This window comes from Hydra viridissima, unplaced genomic scaffold (genome assembly GCF_058129835.1).
Source record: "Hydra viridissima isolate aposymbiotic clone 2 unplaced genomic scaffold, HvirCarnegie_v1 scaffold_5, whole genome shotgun sequence".
Lineage (NCBI taxonomy): Eukaryota > Metazoa > Cnidaria > Hydrozoa > Anthoathecata > Hydridae > Hydra > Hydra viridissima.
The window spans coordinates 19,533,073-19,551,788 of record NW_028324304.1 but is presented as its reverse complement, the minus strand read 5'-3'; the positions used below and the strand labels follow the sequence as shown (position 1 = coordinate 19,551,788).

Below are 18,716 nucleotides of genomic sequence, written 5' to 3'. Positions count from 1 at the left end.
CAGGTTCCAAGTTTCTTTAGGCCTGTATTCCGATTCTGGATCATTCAATCTGTCCTCTAAACATTTATCAAGGTAGTAAAAACCAACCCTTCACCAAATTAATCTTTTTTTATTCAGAACTCTTTAAATGACCAAAGAAAACACCAAAAAAAACCACCAAAGTTATTGATTCAATCAAAGGGTGAAAAAGGTTAGCAAAAAGTCTCCTTCAAAACCTTTTCTTCTACTGCACAAATCTGAGGTCATTATTTGTTGAATGATCAATGACATAAATGCTGAACCCTTTCATAAAAGTCTTTTTCTTAAAGAACTTTGAAAAGTACAGGATTACCCAAAATTTAAACTTAACAGCTTACAATTTGATTGCAGAGTCCAAATACTTCATTCCTTCAACATCTTTCCAAAATTTGATGAGAAAGAGGATCCAATTTATCAACTCCTGTAACCGAACCAATCATAACTGCTCATTTGAGCAGCAAACTGGCATATCTGACATAAGGATTGAGTTACTTTTTCCTTTTTTCAAACCTGCACTTAAGCGTCACATTTTAAAGTTTAAAACTGTAAATCAAATTTAAGTCAATACATAAAAAAGTCAAAATAATTTTGTTTTATATGATTTATTATACTTTAGATTAAACAAGGTTAGTATTTTTTACGTTTTTTAATGAACGAATCTTTTCTATTGGATAATAATTAAGTTAAATTGTAAGTAATATAGCTGTATAACTTCAGATAAGCTCAATGCTTTTTTGAAAGAGAGAGTAAGGTAATCAGCGAAAGATTAGTGAAGCTTAAGGCCAACTATGTCATAAGCTAGGGTGGAGCCCTTACACATACCTTACTCTATCCCTGTATTAAACTGAAAAAATCTCATATTTGCAGTCATTAAGGTTTTAATATGTGAAAAAAAAAAAAAACATACTACACAAGAAAACTATTTTTAAAAACTTTGTTATTTCAGAAAGTTAGGCAGGTATTCCTTTTGCTCTACCATCCTTTGCAACCTGGCCCCACCATTCTGTTTGATGAAGCAAGGTTGAAACACTATTCAAAACATGAGAGTTTTCAGTACTTCCATCAGCATTCACAACAGTGTGAGCCTAAAATTAATCATTAACTTTAAAAAAGATTTGAAAAGAATCTTCATCAAAAAATACTATTTAATGCCTTATATTTTTAAAATTTACATATATATAAATTTGTTTTTAGCCATTTTTTGCAATATAAAAGTTTTTATAAGTCAGATAAATAGTTTTGTTAAACTGCATTTACTTTCTTCATGATTTATTTATTTACACTAAAATTTATTTAAAGCAAAAAAAAAACAAACTTAGAATCTTTAGAAACTTACGGCAGGAATATGTACACTGTGACTAACAGGTAATGCGCCCAACTCAGCCAGCAAAAGTCGAAGAGATACTGCTGAATACGCACCAGCTGCAGGTCCCATAGAATATGAAAAGATTCCACTGGATTTGTATGCAAAACTATTGGTTGAAAAATAAAAAATTTATGATTACAATTAGACTTAAACTTGTTTGATTTATTCTATAACCATTTTTTTTTTTTTTTATCTCACAAAATAGTTGTGTTATCAGACTTATTACTCTGAAAGGTAAAGAAAAAGATTATGTAAAAAGTCAACTTCTTTCTAGTGATATGATTTTAAATGATTAAACTTGAGCTTTATTTCAATAAAGCTCAAGTTTAATCATTTAATTCTAGGAATGAGATAGGATGCAATGGTTCATGAAAAAATGGATTCTAGGAATGAGATAGGATGCAATGGTTCATGAAAAAATGTTACAAATGAAATTGCCTTGTGAACCTTCTGAGGATCAATAGCCTGTAATGCCAAATAAAAACAAAACAAAAGCAAAAAAACAACAGGCATCTTACCTTGGTATTGGTAAATAATCCAAGGTATTGTACAAAGCAGGTGGAGCATTTCTATTGTATTCTGCGAGTATGATTATGTAAACATCTGCAGCTTTGACGAGCTCATTTAAACTTAATAATTTAGCAGGAATCTCAGATTGCTCATCAGGACCATAAAAGTGCAACGGTTTCTTCATCACTGGCAAATCATAATCTGCAGGATCTAACAATTAAAAAAAAAAAAGATTTAAAAAAGTATGAGGTTGTAATAAAAATGTAATTAAATAATTATTTAATACATTAATGGTTAATTCTATTATCTTTCATATTACCTAAAACTTTCAGTACATGGCCTTTGGGTGCCAGCTCTTCTTCAAACTTTTGCTTCAAAACAGAAACCATACGATCAGCCAATCTGTTTTCCCGCACAGATGAAATAATAGCCAAATACTGAAGAGGCATTTTAAAATACTATTTGTATTATTACTAAATAAAACTTTAGAAGTATTTTAAAAAGCTCAACATTTCAAAGTGCTGATGAAAATCATATCATACATTACTTAGCAGAATAACATGACAATCTTGATACATCTTTTATAAATTATCTAAATAAGTAATTATCATATAAATCACAATAGATGTCTCATTCATAGATCACAAACGAAAAATCTTTGTTTAGGGTTTCATATAAAATTGTCAATAAAACTAAAATTTTTTTTTATAAAAAAAAAAAAAAGTTGGCACTATCAAAGACCTAAGATGGTAATCCTCTTGCTTTTCCTATTTTTGCTTGCTGTCCCCATCATTCTATTTGTGCAAACAGTTCAACAATCCTTTTTATAATAAAAGGGTTGTCACAACTTTTATCTCTATTAACAGCAGTTAGCACCTAAATGTAAGGATAGGTAACTTTTAAAAATAGCTTGTCTCTCATACTTTTAGTTTTTCCTTAACGGCAATCCAAAAAGTATTTAGAAATACTTTTTGGAATTTGCACACTCTTTGACAGAAAAAAAAAACCAATTCGGGACCATCAAAATGCTGTGATTTTCTCAGAAATGGCAAGTCACGCTTCTGAGCGAATTTTAGAAACTAAAACTGTAAGATACATAGGCATACCAAAGATTGAGAAAAAAAAAGTAAAAAAAAAAAAAAGAAAGTGATTTTAAATTACATTACCTAATATTTTTAAATTACATAAACCTAACCTAATATTTTGAAAGTGGCTCCATTTGGGGCTATAAGTACATCAAAATTGTTTCAAGAGAGATACCACACGATCTGCTGAACGACATTTACGTACAAATGAAATAATAGCCAAAGACCGCAAAGACATTTTTTCTAAAATAAAAAAAGTGTAAATAACATTTAAAGAAATAAAAGAAACTTTTTTTTTATCAAAGTTGCACTGGTGTAATACTAAATGCAAACAATTGTATGTAAATTTTGTAGCGCAGTTTGACATTCAGACTAGCGGAACGTATTTTTATGCTTGAGTCATCTAATCATTATCACTGCAAGATAGGTCAGCGGAATGTTTCAACGTGAAAAGAAAGAAAGAAAAAAAAGGCTTTGTAAGCGGTATATAAGTAAAACCAGTTTACAAATCTATTCACTTTTCAACAATCTTTACAACATGGTTAATTCCAAATATCTTAAGCACATGAGTGCTTAAGATATTCATTATACAACATGCAATAAAGAATGTAATTTAGTATCTATTTACAATGAATAAATCGAAAGTTATTAAAAATGCTGAGTATAGATTCCTTAACGATTAACAAGTTATGTTACGTAACCTATTTTCTCATAAGCGCTATATTACACAACTTTAAAAAAAAAAATTAAAAATGCTTTATAATAACTTGTTAATTGAAAACTTAAAAAGATTTTTAATACTACAATAACAATAGGTGCGGCATAGATTTGAAAACACTTTACGCATAGCTATTAACAGAGAAACGAGTAGATAATTCTTTATTTAAAACAAAATTAAAATTTTTTCTTTAAAACAAAATTAAAAGAGTATAGAATAAAAAATCAACTTTAAATTAATGAAACAAAAAGAAAAAAGTAAAAAAAAAAAAATTAAAAAAAAAAATAAAAAGAGCAAAGAAAAAAAGAAGCGAAATATATATATATATATATATATATATATATATATATATATATATATATATATATATATATATATATATATATATATATATATATATATATATATATATATATATATATATATATATTCCGCATTGAAGCAAATTCTTTACCAGTCCAGGTTTGTTTTGCCAGCCTGAAATGACGCAATGATAAATCAAAGCGAAGCAAAAAATGAGTTATTATCAGTTTAAATAAAACGGCTACCGGCATTTAAAAACTTTAAAAACTCGCTTCACTTTTTCTTTCGGAATTTTTGTGAAGTAAGACATCTAGTTAATATGTCATTGATTATAATTCGACAATTTGAAAGCGAGTTTATCTCGTTTTTTGCTGTTTGTTATTTGCTTAATAGCACTTTAGTAAAAATACATAATCATTTGGGAATGTGTACAGGTATGCAAATTCCAGTCTTTTGTACGTATGCTTAGACTCGAAAATGATAAAAACAAAAAAAAAAGAGACGATATAGAAGAAAAATTTTAAACTTGAATTTGTATAAGTTTGTTTTTGAAAAATTATTTGGCAATATTTTGAAATATTTTTAAAACTCAACCCATCTGTTTTCAGTTTCTTCGTCGCGACTGTCATAACCAGACCGTGCTTTAGTAAACGTATCAAGTTGAATGATTATTTTGCGTTTCGCGGGAATTATTGAAAACAGATGAAGTAAAAAAGTGGACTACCGCTATATATACCTTTGGGTTGCTATGAAACTATATTTAACACCAAAATGCGGCACAAAAATATAGTTTTATACAATAATTAATCTTTTTTTTATTTGCATTTCAAACCTAAAACAATGACTTATGAAGAGGAGTTTGAAAGAAATGGTAAAGGCATTGCAGTTGATTAATGTGCAATATTCCAAAGAAATATCAAAATCACTCGCTACGAGTAAAATTGCGAAATGTTATCGCAACACAGTCGTATTTTTATAATAGAAGTAGTAATGATAATATAAGTTGGACTCGACAGAAAAATAAAGTTGAAGTAAATATCTCTTTTTAGTTAATCGATCTTCTCATCATTACAATAAAATGATGACTAATCACTATTTGATCTATACATTTATCCAAACTGATCACATGGTTTTTTTTATCATGCAAATCTCTAAGATAGAAAATCGACTCCTGAACGTTTTATCTGTTAAAATATTTTTAAGATGATAATCAGGTAATAAAAACGATTATGAAGCACATTTTTCTAACAAAAAAGTTGTTAAAACTTTAAAAGTATGATTAATAGAATAATGGCTGGCTTAAAATGGCTCCTTGTGACCGTTGTGCTTTCATCGAAGTCCGTATCCTTTTGTGTTCAACGTGCAAAGTTATAAAAGTGCTTGCGTAAAGAAGCCAATTATAAATAACATTTCTTTAATTATCAAATAATTCCTTAGTTCTTCATATTTCTTAAATTCGTCAGGTTTGTAAGAAGATTAAGCTTGTAAGAAGTGAGTTGATAGTCTAAATGCAACTTGAAAGCGAGGAAAAACGGTTGTAAAAAGATCTAGCTGTTCTAGAGATTGGCATGAAACAGTTTAATTTGATTTATTTAATTAAACATATTATATAAATAAATGCCTGCTTTGAGTTAATATCCCGGACTTAATTCAAAAATGTAATAAAAGCCAAGCTAAATCCAATTAAGATTGACTTCTGATGAATTGACTATTAGATATACAACTTGATTCATGCAGTCAGTCAACAACTGTTTACATCAATTAAAGTCATTCATTTAATGAGGTAGACAGAAATAACAACTGCACGCCATGTATGTTTGAAAATGTAGTGTATTTATAGCAAAATAAAAAAATGTGACAAAAGTTAATAAAAAGGAAATAAAAATAAACTTTTCAATTAAAACCCTCATAAAAGTCTTCATCATTTTGTTAATCAAAACAAACGGTACACGATTTTTGTTTAAAAAGATAAAAAAAATAAGCCCTCCTTTTGCTTCACTTCAAACAAATCTCCTGGGAACTGACATCATAAGTTTTTTTTGTTGTTTTGGGAAAATTTGCAAAAGATTTTTAATTGGATTTAGGTCAACTACTGTTATGATAAAATATTGGAGATTTGCAAATGGTTGCTGCTTTGAACAATTTTAAAGTTGACATGTGGTGCGCCGGATGTGGTTCAAATTATGAAAAAGATGAGTCCTTGTGATATTGTTCCAACGCGATAAAAATATCAAGAAACATTAGATAAAGTTTATTTATACAAAAGGTTAGCAGTCAACTTCCTCAACAGTTATATGCCCGAAGCATTTTGAAATGATATAAAAAAAAAAAATGTATGGGAAAAATGCTTGGTTTGACTTCTTGAAACCAATGTCAACAATTTTTCAAGAAGACCAGCAGAAGATCTGTTAACACTAAAAGCCATAACTGGAATATCACTCTTGAATCTAATTAACGAATTAGGTTTTCGATCTTGAGTATAACACAGAAAAAAATTCTTTTTTTAAAATGCTTTTGACAAAACAGTTTCAAATAATCTCCATGTTAAGGATCTCACATGATAAAAAGTTACATGTGAAAGTGTTTGTTAAACGGTCACCTAACCCATTCTCGAATAATGGTAAAGAACGACATAATAAATAGGGAGTTTTGTCACGTGACATTTTATCGCGGAAAAAAATAAATCGTACGTTTTTGAAAAATTTCGTCCAAAAAACGCAACAAATGATTTTATGTAGGTGTCAAAGAATAAAAACCTACCCATGAAAATAAATGATATATACTTATATATAGATGTTATTTTTTTAAGAAAAGGTTGCACTACAATAATTTTTTTGGGGACGTCGTTTTGTTTTAGAATTGATAAAGTTATTCAACTTTAAATGTTTCAGTTTTGTTTATATACTAGTAAATTAAGCTAATTCTTTCGTCCCCACATAAAAATAGATTCTGCAACTATTTATTTATTATGTTAATCAGTTTTTTTTTTTTTTTTTGGTAGTCTAATAGGGTGGGTTTTTTGTTTTCTAAGTGGAGATTTTATAAATTTCCCCCGTCTTTAGATATTTTATTGTTAACGCAACTTTTTACGCAAGAAAAAAAAAAGATAAGTTTTTTTTTCGGCGCCAAAAGTTTAACGAGATACTTTAAGGAAACATTTCATAAAATGTATATGAATTGAAATTATTAAAACACGAATATCTTTGGAACTAAATAAGCTACAGAAGTGGTTGAAACCATTTTGAAAATAAAATATATTAAGGAATCCAATGGATTTTAAATAAGAAAGATTTACATTGGCTATAAAAATTGCCTAAACTCCCTATAATAAATCTTTTATCAAGAAGATGACTTATTGTTACTTAATGTTGCTGTTCTAACTTCAGTTAGAACTGCAGCACAGTACCTTCTCAATAACTTTATATTTCACCAACCTTTTTATGTTTTGTACACTACAAAAATACAGAACGAATAATGACACAGGATGACAATGAACAGATTTTAACAACAAAAGAAATATAATGACCAATTTAGTTCACAAAGAAAGTTTTGAAAAAACTATCGTTTTTTTTTTAATGTTCAAAATATCAGAAAAGCCAAGTGTAAGTGGATTTTAACTTAAAATGTTAATTAAGTTGTTTATTTTTACTGTACTTAGCCTAATAATCAACTTGAAATCAAAACAAATGAAAATTACAACATTATTTTTAATTTAAAAATAGTTGTTGTAATTTTTATTCGGTTTGAGAAAAAAAAATTCTTATTGTTTTTCTCTTCCCCATGAAACTCTTTACTTCTGAGTATTTTTCTAGCACTCTCTGCACGAGCCTTTGTGACTGTTGTATTCCGTTGAATTAGGATAATTTTGGGATTGACTTTCACTTTTTAAATAACATTATGATATTAACACCTCAATTACGTAATTTTGTTAGAACGACTTTCAAAGTTCTAGGAAATGTGTTTGCAAAACTCATACTCAGTAACTTTATGGTTTTTTAACAAGAGCCTGGACGCTAGAGTAACTGTTTCAAGCAATTTTTTCAAGTTTGTTTTTAAAGGCAGCAAGCTGATTTTATTTAAAACAGTATCTTATTTTTATGTATCTTATTTGCAAAATTTCGCCGTGCGCTTGTGGCTTAAACTGTGTTATATACGAATTATATTGTCAACTCAGCTTTAGTGGGGATTTTGTTACAAAACGTCAAACTTTTTGCTTAGTAATTATTTTGTTGTCATTTTTGCTTCATATTTGTATACATCATTTATCATTTCAGAGGATTTTTTTTATATATAAATACGATTTTTATCGGCGTGATGAAGACACGAAATTTTCTGTAGCAAACAATTCTCAATCTCAATTCTTGAACGTAACTAAAGCAATCAAAAGACTGCAAAGCTGCTGACAGAGTTTTTCTTTCTTTTTTTGAAATCAAAAAAGTTTTGCAAATTTTTCTGTCTGTAGTTCTTTTAAAAATTTTTTAAAGTAACTTAAAAACTTTTTAACTTTATAATAAATTTAAAAAAAAAAAGCAAGTGATGTAAATTAAAAAAAAAAAAAAAAAAAAAAAGCATAAAGTGAGATGACAGTTAACATAAAAGTAAAAGTACGTGTTTAAACTTTAAATAGACAATCTATTCCTCACCATTTTTTTACTTATTGATTCCTAACCAAACGATCTTGGTAAAAGAAATTCATCAAATGTTGCATAGAAATTTTTGAGTAGAAAATTGCGATCGTAGAACGCTTCGGCAGACCGAATAAAGGCGAAATTAGAATAGATAATGGGGGATAACGTTTCGTTGTAACCACGAAGCATAATTCTTACTTCAATGTCATCTTGTTTTTGCAATGTGAGCTGTCTTTAGGGTTATTTAAATAACGATTTTAAAATACTTTAATTTCAACACTGCAGTTGGAGGCGGTCACAATCTTCTAAGATATTAATTTTCAACGCCACACAAAACGATTTTTAAACGCACCACACCTTGAGAAAAAAACACCAGTGCCACTGTTTTTTTGATAAAATCAATTTCCGTTTTTATGAAGCGTGTAGGAGAAACTTTTCGCTTGGGATGGTTTCTGTTATTGAAAAGCTTAATTGGTTTCAACAAGATCTCTGCTGATCCTTTTGAGCAGCGGAGATAAGGCAGAGATTTTTAATCACTACTTTTTAACTGTTATAATTATTTGTTTCGTCTTAACTAGATGATATTTACATGATATTGCATGTGCATAATTGTCAAATTCAATTTAACGATCACTGGTTTTAAATTAATATGTTTTTATTGTGGTGCTCTGAAATGTTTTTTTACTCGAACAAAAAATTACTTTATGATAAAAACCATCCCCATTTACAGTTGCTGCACCTGCACTGACTAAGATAGTTTGATATTCAAAGATGAATTGCTACAATGCTGTTTTTATATATTCAATTCATTTCTATATAGATTAAATTCGCAGATAAAAATGCACAATAGAAGCACATGAAGTTTGCATTAAGTTTGCAAATAAAACCGTACAATTGAGAAGCAATTGAAGTTTGCAGTTCGATTTGGTAGACAAAATAAAACAACTATTTGGCAAGCAAAACCTATTTTACCAAATTATTTGCTTAATTATTTAGCATGAAAATAGTGGCATTGGTTTTTTTTATTCCTTTTCGATAGTATGATCTATTTATGATCGATACCGTAAACCAGCACCACTGGGGTAACTTTTTTTATAAGAGATTGTTACGGACAACCGGAGCGAATCCTATAAAGCTGAAAAAGGCGTAATTTACAAAAAAAAAAACAGGATTTTTCTTACGCAAAAAAAGCTTCCGTAAAATGCAACCTTATAAACAGAATATCAAAGAATTTTTGAGTAAATTACACAAAACTTCTCACGCCAAAAAATCTGCTGCAAATTTTAACTTTAGCGTAATTACACACAATTTTAACTAAAGAGTGAATGTGCAAAGTGGTGCAATGGTTCATGATTCATTTTTTCAAACCGCAGATGTCTGTCTTTGTAAACAAAAAGATTTGTCCTCGAAAAACGTAGTTACATCATTTTTAAAAATTTCAGTGAATATAAAATATTTCAATAACATTTTTGACATTTTTCTAAATGTAAGCATCGTGTGACAAGCATTGTTTAACTTTAGATAAGGTGGTTCCTGGGTAAAAGCAACTTTTTAACAAAAAATTGAAAACTATTAATAGACTTTTACTATTTTTTATTAATGAACAAAAAAAAAATATAAAACAGTACCAAAAGAAAGAAATAGTTAGTGATGACGTCATTAATTATGCGCATAATTAGTGTTAATTTACCCTCAAAAGCTGCCTATTCTTTCAACTAATATAACTAACTCAAAAAGTGTCAAAACTGTTTGAAAATTTGAACATGATTTCTTTAACGCATTTAGAAAGTTGTCTATGAAGCAGAATTTTTAATTTTAATCAAAATAAAACATTTAAAATTTTACCAGGTTGACATTCGAACTTTAAGATATAAAAACTAAGGGAAGTTTTGGAACCAAAGCATGATAAAAATGAGTTTTAAAAAAAAGATTTGAAAAAAATTTTGCTTCATTGACAACATTCCTAACATACTCATCTTTAAACCTGCAAAATTTCAGCCAATTTTCTTTTTTCTATGAAAAGTTATTTTTTTCTGAAAAATTGAGATTTAGCAAGGAAAAAAAGAAAAATTGCAGAAAAACTAAAACAAGTTTTAAAAAGTAATATATTGTAATTATATGGTAACATAAACTATTTAATAATAGCCATAACCATATGTATCTCCCTCTTCAAATTTATCTTTATCATTATACACTTTTCTCATGGCTCTGAGCTTTTTACGTCTTTTTGTAACACAGCCAAATGTAATATGGTCCGATTGTTTAAAACGATGATTATCTTTATTTTTACTTCCCTCAGTAGTATGAAAACCAAAATTTACACCTAGTTTAATAAACACAGGAAGTAGTCCTGTAGCACCATCATTATAGCTAATAATAACAGCAGAAGCTACAGACATTTTTAAAATACTATTCCCAACATAAACTTGTTTCGAGGATTTTGTTCAAAAAATGTTATTAAGAGACTCGTTAATGTTTTGAATTTCACCATGTATACACTTTTTCTAAAGTTCATCGCAACCAAGATCTTTAAAAGAGAATACTGGTTTAACTATTTGAGAGACATCTGGGTCAATACTGATACTATCTTTGTATATTGTTTTTTATCTTTTAACTTTTCTGCAGAAGCCGATTTATTAACAACATTTTTTGTAATATTCGATGCTGTATTACCATTATTTCTTGTAATTTTTCCTCTAAAAACCTTTCTTTATTTACCTTTAGAGGACTTATGCCTGATCGCAGAACCCATTTATAAATAAAAACACTAAAAAATCTTTAACTATAACTCAATTTAAACTGAAGGAAGACTGACAAAAAGTTGACTACCGTCCTCATGGCCGCCGAGAGGGGGGGGGGGGGTTGTGGTGGACGTTGAAGCTTTCCGGGGCCCTGTGTGTATAAACAAATTTTTTAAAATAATTTTTAAAAGATCTAAATAGTTTTGACTTTTAAAGGTTTAATTAACTTTTATTTTTAATTTTCAATGACCAGAGCACGTTTCTTTTGGTTCTGGGTATTTAATTGATCATTAATGAGGGCCCCTTAAGAAAACTCCCCCGGGGCCCGAAATTTCTCTCGGCTGCTAAGACCGTCCTTCAAGAGCTCTATTTTGAGAACAATTTTAGTGATTTCAACGTACAGCTTATAACTTAAAATAATATTTAAGGAGAAGTCAAACGTCTTGAGGATTGTCTAGCAATTATTTGAAGTTAATCGCTTTTTTGGTTTAGGAGATATTGAAGAAAAAGCGTTGCTAAGGCCGTTGCTGTGAAGCAAGAACCAAGCTGCTCTTTAAAAAAATGGCAAATTTGTCGTCGAAAGGTAAAGGATTTTCTTAAAAAAAAACCGGAAAAACAATTCATTTACACTTTCTTTACATTTATATACACATAAAATTTTTAAAATAACTAAATTGGTTCATGAGTTGAACCTTTTGATCTTCGTGTTTTAAATTTGTTTTAGAAACTGCTGGTTTTTTGTAATAGCCCCCAAAATATTTTCTCTTAAAATTCTCCAAATCCAAGCCTTATTTTGCTGTTTACGCTTTAAGTAGAATAAATTTTTCAATAGCATTAACTCTTTAAATTCAGCCATGCTGCTCCATACTTTATCAAAGCCTTCATCAAATAACGATGAAACAGGATAAACACTTGGATGCCAAATATTAGTGGATCGCCTAAGTAACTTGGAAGCACTTGCTACTCCACCAAGTGTTCCTGCAGTTGGAGACGGACGAATATAAGCATTTGGGTCATGTGAGAACATAACCATCCTAGTGCGATCACCAAGTAAAGATCCCCCAGTTTTAACTGACGACGGATCAATAGCAAGAACTGCTACTTTAGGACCTTCACCTGTTAACCTTTTACCGAATGTTTCTATTAGTGAACTTTTACCATCTCCTAGTGCTCCTTTGATTCCGATCCTGAAAGTTGATTTACCAGCTGTTTCATGGCGAACTTTAAGGTAAGAAAGAGCTTTCGAAGGGAGAGCATCTGCTTGACATTTATTAGAATCTTTTGTAGACTCGATTAGCGTTATTTTAATGACGAGCGTAGCTTGATTACCACTAACAAGTTGCTCAAATAACTCTTCAACTGCTTTTAACCGCCTTTTACTTTCTGAACTATATGCCATTTTAGGTTTTAATTTTCCGATAAGATAGGAACGCGAAATTACAGTCCTTTTTAAAAGTGACATTATAATCATTTGTTCGTAATTAACCTTAATACACAGTGACTAAATTGTAGTATGTGTTTTTTTCCATAAATAACTACATTGGTCCGTGAGTTGACGATGTTATTGGAATCTTCCATAAGCTCCTCAATATGAGGCATAGGATGTATTACTGATTTAGTAGATGCCCCTTGAGATTTGTTATGGCTCTAAACACACCATCTACAAGCTCAAATTCATAACCACTATCACCAGGAATATCGCAAAGATATTCCTGGTGTTAGTGGCTTCCAAACAGTGCCACAGGGAGAAAGATTTTCATTTTCTTGAAGCATACACATTGCTAAGAAGAGAAAATCTTTTTTGATAAAAACTAGAATTTTACTTATGCAAAACAAAAATTTACTTTTATAAGACAAAATCTGTTGAATGAAGACAAGAGCGTTACATTTACCTTTATTCTTTGATGAGACCTAATAGGCTCAATGTGATCAAAGAAAAACTTGCAAAAACATAGCAGCTTATTTGAACATGTGAGGCTGCATGATGCTTTTTTAACATAAAGCTTATCTCTAAGGTGATGGTTTTTATGCTAAAAAAGCATCATTTAGCCTCACATGTTTGAATCTTGTTGTACTCATCTTGTTAGACAAGTGATCATAAAATTATTGAAAACTTGATTTCGTAAATGGTTTTTTTTAGACATTTTTCACTTTCAAAACATTGGCATTGTGTATTTTTTCATGTTTATATATTTACCATAGAACTTTATATGTAAAATATTTAAACCTTATTTTCTAATAAACAAACATTGAATATTACAAAACAACAATTTAAAATTTCTTTTAGAGTTCGGCAAGTAATGTACCACCTAATTATTCAAAATACAGGTACAAAAAATCATGGGTTAAAACTAATAGTTTTAGGCTTTAATATTGCAGAATGCAACAATGCACTGCAATAGTTGAAAACTTTTTAAACATCAAGTTTTAAACATCAAGATTTCAAAACTTTGTTAAAATATTTCACATTCAACCATTACTTTTTTAAATATATTTGTCATACAAATTGATTTCCAAATATATATTTAGTACTGTTAAAGCTATAAATTTGGCAATGAAAATGGATGCTAATAGTCCTTGAAATGTTAAAATAAATGTTTATATTTATATAATTATATTTTTATAGATTATTCGTATTCTACAAGCCTCTTAGTTGAAATTACAAATAGTTTTTTTTTTTGAATGCTATATGTGGAAATTGTTATTTAATTTAAAAAATATGCATTTATATTCAGTTTTGAACAAGTCATCTAATTGGGAAAGAGAAAGAAAACTGAAAAAAATACCGGAGGTCATTGATTTGGAAGAGCATACTAATTACTAGTTAATGACTTAGCTTTCTGGTACTAGCATACATTATACAGTTTTTATACAATCAAATTAAAATATTATTTGATTAAATAAGTGACAAATAACATATGCTATACCTAATTTATGTATTTGTTTACAAAAAATTTCATATCTTCAGATTCAAACTATGACATTTTGAGGAAGATTATTGGAATTTACTGGTAACTGTTGGATAAATTAAATTTGTATTAAGAAAGTTTTTAAAAGACAAATATTTTATGCCATAAATAGCTTAAAATTCAGACTTTATTAAAAGAACACCTAGCAAGATATAGATTGAAGCTTTTAAACTTTTAGGGAACAAAAAAGATAATGCATATATGCCACAAATAAAATTCAATACAAGAAGATGTAGATTCCATTAATAATCAGAGAAATAAGCAATCATAGGAATAAAATGCATGTCAAGAAGAAAATAAAGAAGTAATATTAGGAGTTGGGAGACAAGACATGTATAGAAGATATGAAGAATACAGAATACTAACTGACAGAGTGTTACTACAATTGAAATTTTATGAAGTCAATAAAAGATGTTGTTTGCAAGTTAAATTTATACTATTTATACATTAAATGTGCTTAATCAAAAATTTAAAGTTACAATGTTTTCAATATTCTAATTCTAATATTTTAAACTAATATTTTAAAGCTTGTACATAGATTCGACTGAATAATTAGCATAACAGTTAGCATTATCTGACTTCGCAAAAATATTTACTATTTCTGGCTCATCTAGGCGAAACTGATTTAGAACTGATTCAGCAATAGAGATAACAGAGGAAACACCTTGATCGCCTTGATACACAATTGTTAGGTAAACATGTTTTTTGAGAATGTCTTTTTTTTTTTTGTAAAAAAACATCTATGTGCATGCTGATGCCTTTCTTTCCAAAGTAGTCCTTCTGGTCCTCTCGAAATTTTAAGGGCAATATTTTTTGTGAATAGTCTTTCAACCAAAGTGCTGATTTGTCATCTAGTTGTTTATATGCATCATTTTTTTGTTTTTTTTTGCTGTACATCTCTTAGTAAGGGCTTCATATACTCTGTAATGCTGCTTGTTAAAACTTTAATGTCATATAATACATCATCACCAACATTATTTTCATTTCCTATTTAGTTGACTTCATCAAAAACTTCAAACAATTTATTGCATTCATAGAATACAGAATCATTCAAAATGCTACATGATTGCAATTTAATGTTTTCAGGATCAGAAAGGGCGAATCTAGTTGAATATGTTGCAATTTCATTTTCCAAATCGCTGCGATGAAGTTTATATTTAGTTTTTAAATACCTTTTTGATCTTTCGAGTTTCTCAACACTTGATTTTTTATTGAACATAGTTGCGAATTGTTCAAGTGTTGCAAATGCGTTCATCCCAACAGCAGCCGTGCCATTTAAACCAGCGAGACGTTTTCTATTAGTAGGTTTAATTGCATTTAGTATTCGCAATAAACTTGATTCGGACAGAGGTTCGTATCCAATTTTTTTGCAGCTTTCGCAATATAAAGCAATGGTATGTCTGTTTTTTGCTGTTAAAATGGCACGGGCTACAGTTTCAACATCACCACTGTGATACTTTATTTTGTAAATACCATAAGAAACATCTTGTAATAATCCACTTGAGAAAAGGAAATCTAAAAAATGCTCACATTTTGGAATTGAAAGTCTACTTCTTATAAATAATCTTTTTTGGGGTAGTACAAACCCATTTCCAAGGATTTCCTTTTTTTTTTACTCTACGGTATAACGCACATTGTGTAAATACTTTAATATTGGGTGGCTTGTTACGATCGGTAAAATATGTAAAAAATTTAAATTTAAACGTTTATTTAGAAAAAGTTTAAATTAAAACATTGATGACGTCAAGGAAGTGTAAGCGACTTTAACAGTCAATGCAGGACTGATTGTATCTTTAGTAAAATTTATCTAAAACAGGTTTTAGCAAATTATGCTTAATACGGCTACTTCATTAAAGTAGCCTTGTGCGAAACTGCAACTTTTACATAAGGATCCAATCAAGTTTTTTTGAAATCCAAACGTTTAGAATTTAAGTCAAGTTTTTGCAAAATTATACATTTAACATTTTAACAGATCTACATATTTACATTTAAAAAAAAATGCACGAAAGCTTGCGTTTGAATGTGCTATGAAGTGTAACATTAATTTTCCAAAATCTTGGTTAAAACTTTCAATAGCTGATCCTGGCTGGATGAGAGGGTTTTTAAATTAACATTCAGGATTATATATCAGAACTCCAGAAGCAACAAGTCTTGTACGAGCAACTAGTCTTAATCGTGCTAATGTAGGTGTATTTTTTCAAAAATTATCATATGTTTTAGATAGACATCATTTTTCTGCTTTTAATATTTAGAATGTTGATGAGACTGGTATCACCACTGTGCAAAAACCAAACAAGATAATTGCTCGTAAAGGTATTAAGCAAGTTGGAGCATTAACATCTCTGATATTCAATACTTAACATAGCAGCCATTAAAAGGGCCACTAAGTGACATAACCTAGTTTTTGACTTTTTTTTATACAGATTGTTATAATTACTAATGTCACTAAGTTGATTACGTTTTTAAAAATATAACAACCAGTTTAATTTAAGATGACCCAGTGTCCGATCTTTTAAGATCCTTAAAAAATGAATTCTCAAACATACGGATCCTTTATAGAAATCCTAAAACACTACGCATTGTTTTTCAACTTACAATTTAAAAGTTGACTATTTTAATAGTTTTACTACCTACAATGAATTATGGGATACATTTTGACTTTTGTGATTTGAGCTGTAAATGGTATTTTGATTGATGGATTTGCATGAAAACTGTTGAATTTAATTCTCCATTAATTCATGAAGTTGACATACAAGGACAATGACTTTATTATCTCAAACTTGTGTACAAATTATGTGCGTGATTATTATAATATTGCAGTAACCCTATTAGAAGTCTATATCAGTATATTCACTCAATCAGTACTCAATATGTATATGAAAAAAACAACTATAATAACATGCAAATCAAAAATAGTTGAGTTTTTGATTTGCATGTTATTATAGTGTGTTATATTCAATATAAAATAAAATTTATCAATATAAAATAATATTTAATATTTAAAATACTAATATTCAATATAAAATAATATTTATCAATATAAAATAATATTTAATATTCAAAATACCAATATTCAATATAAATAATATTTATCAATATAAAATAATATTTAATATTTAAAATACCAATATTCAATATAAAATAATATTTATCAATATAAAATAATATTTAATATTTAAAATACCAATATTCAATATAAAATAATATTTATCAATATAAAATAATATTTAATATTTAAAATACCAATATTCAATATAAAATAATATTTATCAATATAAAATAATATTTAATATTTAAAATACCAATATTCAATATAAAATAATATTTATCATTACCTTTTTGAATTTTTATTACTTCACCAAAATTTGCTTTTGGATTAATTTTTTATATAAATAATTTATAATGTTTTATGCTTACATCATTTTATAACCCTTAGGAGATTCTATTGAAAATGGTCAGAGTTGGCTTTTTTATTTGACACTATTTTTAAATTCTTTGAATTAATATTTTAAATCAGCTTCGCAAGTCATAATTTTTTTTTCAAAATTAGAGGCAATTTATTAGAAAACTAAATTTTGAAGTTCAAATGCCTTTCATTTACGCAATTACCATTGAAATCCTAAATACTTTATAAACTTTTCACAGTTAAAAAGAAGAAAAGAGGGAGGGGGTTTTTACATCAAAAAGTTATCAAATATTATCTTTCTGACTAAAATAGAATAATAATAATAAATCGTTACCGTCAAAACTTTTCGAAACTTAATATGTTTTTGTGAAAAAAGATTAGTAAATATCGTGGCTGAAGATTAGTAAATATCGTGGCGTTAACCGATAAAAAAACTAGTTCAATAATTAAACTTTATGCAGTCACGCTTGAGCGAGAGTAGAAGCTTACAACTAATATCCTCCTCCTCCTCCTCCTCCTCCTCATCATCATCACCATCATCACCATCATCACCATCATCACCATCATCACCATCATCACCATCATCACCATCATCATCATCATCATCATCATCATCATCATCATCATCATCATCATCATCATCATCATCATCATCATCATCATCATCATCATCATCATCATCATCATCATCATCATCATCATCATCATCATCATCATCATCATCATCATCATCATCATCATCATCATCATCATCATCATCATCATCATCATCATCATCATCCTCATCGTCATCTATTTCTAAATGTGAAAATGTTTTTTTATTCAAAATTAAAACAGGATTCGAAAATCCAAGAACTGATATTTTAAATTTCATGATTTATATTTTCTTTTTATTTTATAGTATTTATCTTTTGATTTCTTCTAAAGATCAATTAATAGTTACTAAACGATACAATGAATTAAAAATACAAA

At 28.5% G+C, this 18,716-nt stretch overlaps 5 protein-coding genes and 1 long non-coding RNA gene across 12 annotated transcripts in view; 1 reads left to right on the top strand and 5 right to left on the bottom strand.

Annotated features, from left to right (window-relative positions):
• Window positions 1–12,893, bottom strand: part of LOC145189032 (uncharacterized) — a 43,694-nt gene extending 30,801 nt beyond the window's left edge. Inside the window, exon 1 of the mRNA XM_090088697.1 lies at window positions 12,856–12,893. The gene's annotated coding sequence lies outside the window, so the exon portion shown is untranslated. The remainder of the gene's footprint in view (window positions 1–12,855) is intronic.
• The window catches only part of LOC145188719 (pre-mRNA-processing factor 6-like), a 104,378-nt gene extending 91,482 nt beyond the window's left edge, over window positions 1–12,896 (bottom strand). Inside the window, exon 1 of one of the 3 annotated variants that reach the window (XM_090088678.1) lies at window positions 12,856–12,896. The gene's annotated coding sequence lies outside the window, so the exon portion shown is untranslated. The remainder of the gene's footprint in view (window positions 1–12,855) is intronic. The other 2 variants (XM_090088676.1, XM_090088679.1) reach the window with 2 other exon arrangements.
• LOC145189304 (ZZ-type zinc finger-containing protein 3-like) overlaps window positions 1–12,896 on the bottom strand; it is a 30,899-nt gene extending 18,003 nt beyond the window's left edge. Inside the window, exon 1 of one of the 2 annotated variants that reach the window (XM_090088687.1) lies at window positions 12,856–12,896. The gene's annotated coding sequence lies outside the window, so the exon portion shown is untranslated. The remainder of the gene's footprint in view (window positions 1–12,855) is intronic. The other variant, XM_090088688.1, reaches the window with a different exon arrangement.
• On the bottom strand, window positions 879–9,327 carry LOC145189281 (uncharacterized). 4 transcript variants are annotated; one of them, XM_090088701.1, is made up of 7 exons: window positions 8,644–9,011; window positions 3,090–3,222; window positions 2,636–2,770; window positions 2,214–2,486; window positions 1,903–2,104; window positions 1,355–1,490; window positions 879–1,103 (listed from the first exon to the last, which is right to left on the bottom strand). In XM_090088701.1, exons 4-7 carry the CDS (start codon window positions 2,341–2,343, stop codon window positions 969–971), a joined length of 603 nt encoding a protein of 200 aa, XP_089944827.1. In that variant the 5' UTR covers window positions 2,344–2,486; window positions 2,636–2,770; window positions 3,090–3,222; window positions 8,644–9,011; the 3' UTR covers window positions 879–968. The 4 variants fall into 4 exon arrangements, with proteins under 4 accessions (XP_089944827.1, XP_089944826.1, XP_089944825.1 ...); XM_090088700.1 differs by having other exon boundaries at window positions 2,214–2,770; window positions 8,644–9,327; XM_090088699.1 differs by having other exon boundaries at window positions 2,214–3,222; window positions 8,644–9,035.
• Window positions 11,945–12,839, bottom strand: LOC149889229 (methylmalonic aciduria type A homolog, mitochondrial-like). Its single transcript, XM_090088696.1, has one exon. The coding sequence runs from the start codon at window positions 12,829–12,831 to the stop codon at window positions 12,079–12,081; it is 753 nt and encodes a 250-aa protein (XP_089944822.1). The 5' UTR covers window positions 12,832–12,839; the 3' UTR covers window positions 11,945–12,078.
• Window positions 12,897–14,121: 1,225 nt separating the features above from the next.
• Window positions 14,122–14,617, top strand: LOC149889228 (uncharacterized). The gene is made up of 3 exons (XR_016452913.1): window positions 14,122–14,212; window positions 14,338–14,380; window positions 14,517–14,617. It is a non-coding gene; the product is annotated as an uncharacterized LOC149889228 (long non-coding RNA).
• Window positions 14,618–18,716: the final 4,099 nt, after the last annotated feature.